The sequence below is a fragment of the Pseudoliparis swirei genome, chromosome 3 (assembly GCF_029220125.1).
Source record: "Pseudoliparis swirei isolate HS2019 ecotype Mariana Trench chromosome 3, NWPU_hadal_v1, whole genome shotgun sequence".
NCBI lineage: Eukaryota > Metazoa > Chordata > Actinopteri > Perciformes > Liparidae > Pseudoliparis > Pseudoliparis swirei.
In genome coordinates, this window is record NC_079390.1 from 16484540 (window position 1) to 16489044 (window position 4505).

Below are 4505 nucleotides of genomic sequence, written 5' to 3' on the forward strand. Positions count from 1 at the left end.
AAGGACCGGCTATGCATTTTTTACACAAGACTTTGAAAATAACTAGCGCCGAACACGACGTGGCACATCCAACACGCTCGTGGAGGTTTTACCGCCTCATCTGGTCGACCTGGTGAAAAAAACAAAAAGGACTAAAGCTTTAAATGATGTGTTCACACAACAATATCATATAAGTTACAGTGGAAGGATGTCTCTTTTTCTTCCTTTGAAGACATAAGAAGCGTCATCCAGCGACTTCATCAAACCTCGACCAGACTCACATTGCACACGTTTGCAGCTCATAATAGGAACCACAAGGGTGTGAAAACACATGATCATCAGTCATGATGAGATAATACATACATTTATTATATATTTTAATACACTGTTTCACTGCAAAATCCACACATGCGTGTATTCACTACACTGCACATGTATTATTCTAATAAAGAAAAAGAAAAATACCTGAAAGCTCAAGAGGATGGCGTACATTTTTTTGTTTGCAATTTCCAAGAAACAAAAACTGGTACACAATCAGAGAAAGCACAAAGGACCAACAGGAACACTTCTACTTTGTTATATTTCTACCTACGTTTTTCAAAATATCTGATCATATCATAGCCATGCCAGCTGTGTGCCACTCAGTCGGTGTATTAACATGTATTTGTATATGACTGCCTGTGTGTTTTGTACCCTTATTCTCATCAGAGAGATTAATAATTCTGAGTGTTAAGTCTGGACTTTCTTAACAGAATTAATGATACATCCGCATTAAGTCACGCACTAAATCATTGCTCATTGTCATCACTGGCAACAATAGTTATTTATATTAAGCACATTCCAGGTCCTTTCACAGCAGACCTTTTGGCACCATTTACCCTGTAATGACAGTCCACAAGACTGCTGGAAAATGGCCTCATGTAACTTCATTGTGATTGCTTGCTTCGACTATTCATTAAGAAAGAAGTCATAAATGATATCCAACAATATGTCAGCTGACTGGCAGTGACTGTGTTCCATGTGATCAGTGTGTACATGTGGCTGGTTAAGTGGTGCTTTTAGAAAAACGCAGGTTTTCGCATGCAGCATGCAGCATCCCAGCCATCGCTTGCTTGACGAGATCCTGCCTGACAATATTCAGATCAAATCAGATCATATATGTAATAAGCTGCATGCCTGTGTAGTTTAAGTGCAGCCCCTCCACGATCCCCCACTCCAGAAATCGCACACGGATGCTGCTGATGCAAACATGGTCTGAAGGCGTAAGGGAAGAGGAAGTTAAGAGCTGAGCGCAGGTAGCTGGGGATTATTCCCGCCACACACCTCCTGCAGGTCTCAGCTATAAAAAGCCAGGCAACCCTTGCAGGATTAAGTGTTCTGCTTGCCAGAGGAGCTGCGTGTCGCAGCATAAACCGGGACATTGAGCCTCTCTGTCGCATGAGGAATCAAACACTCCAGCTTTGGGCCCTGACTCAGCTCCCTGGTTGGTTAGCTCCCTCTTTTGTTCGCCTGAAGTGGAAGATGACGGATGGTAGGGAACATAAAGCATATAAGGCTGGATAACAAAATTTGACTTGTGGTGTTTTTACTGTGCAGACTGGAAACACGCAGAAAAATGAAACCGAGAGGGGGAAAGCTGGTCGGCGACCATTTAGTAATGAACAGGGGCGGTCCAGTAACTCTCTGGAAAGCCTCTTCAGCCTCAACAGTGGGCAAAGCTCCTCAAGTAAGCACATTCAGGCCCAAGAGTGTTTTCTTCCCACCACAACTTGATGAATTATGCAACCCTTGCTCGTTCCCTCAGGTGTCCCGTTACTCCCATATGGATGCTCTAGTTTGTGGAGCGACACCGACCTCTGACAAAACAAAAAACTAATTATTGACGTGTGGCTAGCTCACTTAGAAAACTAGCTGTCCCTTTATTGTTGGTCTGCTGTTCCCCAGGTGGAGTCACCAGTGGGTCAGGCTGCTCCAGTAACAGACAGTCTGAGGCTGGAGGACGAGCTCCTGTGCACAAGACGGCTTGGTGGCAGAGCAAAGGTCCATACCGATTTCATGCCAAGTCCATATGACAACGAATCCCTCAAACTCCAGGTAAGCAACGCTGGAAAGTCAATGTTGATTTGTTTGTCACAAGTGCATTTTAGTAACGGCACTTTCCTAAACATAACTAAAGTACTTTTGTTGCTTAAACCTAAGTAAGTATTTCACAATATTCTCTGAAAGCTAACCGAACGCTTGCTCCCTAAACCTTACTGATTAGTTTCCAGTGAAAATTAATTATTTTGAAAAGACCCTATGCATGTAACGAGAGGATATTGACACATGTTGAGGATAAATTGCAGTAAACACGGGGTTAACGTCGACAACTCAAACAAAAACACTAGCAAAACCCACTTCGTCCGGTTCCAGAAAAACATGTTTGGGCTCAAAATGAGAACTTAAACTAAGTAAGATGTCAAAGTAACATGCTCTATGCATAGCTTATACTTTAACACAGAATACCATAACATTTTTCTTAATGGTCTGTTTACCTCATTATTTCAGTCTTTTACTCTATGTTGTCTTTGGGGATGTGAACAGAAATATGAAAGCAATAAAGCATGTTTGTATTAAATTCATTTTGACATTGTATTTGTGTTACTTATATTGTCGTAACATATGTAAAGTAGCATCTTTTCTCCGTGTGAGATTGTATGCGTTTTGAACATGCAATAGTACTAAAAGTAAACTTTCATCCAGGTGGGAGATGTGATCGACATAATTGCCAAGCCCTCCATGGGAATATGGACCGGCACGCTGAATGGCAGAATGGGAAATTTCAAGTTCATTTATGTAGATGTGCTAACAGAGGCGAGTCCTCATACGCACATGGAGACACAAAGCCACATGAGAAAGAAATCAACTGTCCACGAAGTGTTGAAGCACCTCAGTATGGAGGTACTTTGACTTTGGGAGTTTGATGCACTCATCGTCCATACGAGACTGGGTTCCTTCAGCTTCTGAATTATTCCTTCCGTAGGAGCATTTCCTGTCTCTACAGCTGAACGGTTACCAAACAGTGGCCGACTTGAAGAGGCTGAGGGAGCATCACCTGACAGAGCTGAATGTGACTGATCCAGAGCAGAGGCTCCACCTGCTCTCCGCTGTCCTCTCCCTGCAGCAACTGCACTGTGAGTACTGGGAAATGCAGGAAGAGGACATTTAGTGTCCCGATAAAACCCAAAGATGATTTGCCGAGACGTTTAGAACCAGAAGGGGAAAGGGACAAGTGACGCTGCACCTCAAGCAAATAAGACTGGGAGGGTATCCGGGCCACAGCTAAAGAGGTTAAGGATAACCCCAAAGAGTGTAGCTGAGAATAGAGCAGGACACAGATAGGCCGCTGAGCCCTGGTGCACAGGAATAATAGCTCTAAAGGATTACGTAGCGCTCATCTATTCAACTCGGGGACCGAACATCCAACAAAGCCTTCTTCTCTGCTTCACAGCTGACAGTCAGTTGGAGAACAAGGCCAATCAGGGGGCCGAGACCCCTGGCGAGAACATGAAGGCGGATAAGAACAACTGCCCAAGAGACTCCGGCTGCCACATGCCATCTGTCAGCCCCGACAACAGCCCAGACCTGCACTTTATCTCTCAGTACCCGCAGCCAGCTGAGACGGCAGCTTCGTGAGAATTATCTGCTTTCTGTATCGTCATTATGCTTTATTATGTTTGAAGACAACTTGTGAATAAAAAACTTTTTCAAAAACATTGAACAGCGGAATTTCTCATCACATACAATAAAACAGCCATGCTGAGCCTTAAAGACGGCTAATTCTCAACTCCACTACTGTATGCCTGTGTACAAATGTAAAGATATATATTTTTTAAATAAACAAGTTATTAATCAGTGTTCTTTTGAGTGTAATTATAATTTACTGTGGTTGAAAACACTCTGAATCGCCAATACAGTGGATTCTGATGAAATGTATGAATGCTGAAGTTAAGGTGACATCAACAGTTCATCCAGTAAAAAGTAGATTATTCAGTTTTCAGTAGTACATATGTCTAGGGCTGCAACGGCTATTTTCTTTATACATTTTATTAGTCTTTTCTTGATTAGTCGTTTGGTTTGTAGCACGTGAGGAAATAATTAGCATTTTTAGTGATATTCATGCGATGCAGAAAGAGTTGAATGAGACACCATATTGAGCTAACATAACGAATCATAGAAACAAATGCTATCTAACTGCTTTACTGTTTGTCATTGATAAATATGAGAATGTCCCCACTTTACAGGAAGTTACACTACATGATAAACATTAACTACAACTGAAGCAAACTACTTGCAACAGTCTCTGTTCCTTAGACTCGTCTTAAGACCAAGCGAGTCGACAGCCAGCAGCAGTGCTCTGAGCTAAATGCTAACGTCACCATGCTAACGTGTAACAATCCTAACGTTGACCCTATACCAACTTAGCGTAGCGAGAGTGTTAGTGATAATGGTAAAATACATGAAAGTAAAGCTGCAGTTTACTGACC

The 4505-nt window shown here is 42.4% G+C and overlaps 1 protein-coding gene across 1 annotated transcript; it reads left to right on the forward strand.

Moving 5' to 3' along the window:
- Window positions 1-435: 435 nt before the first annotated feature.
- Window positions 436-4403, forward strand: samsn1b (SAM domain, SH3 domain and nuclear localisation signals 1b). Its single transcript, XM_056408197.1, is given in 7 exon segments — window positions 436-1510; window positions 1576-1705; window positions 1924-1957; window positions 1959-2073; window positions 2722-2919; window positions 3002-3152; window positions 3470-4403. Coding segments are annotated over 7 exon segments (816 nt in total). The 5' UTR covers window positions 436-1507; the 3' UTR covers window positions 3655-4403.
- The last annotated feature ends 102 nt before the right edge of the window (window positions 4404-4505 follow it).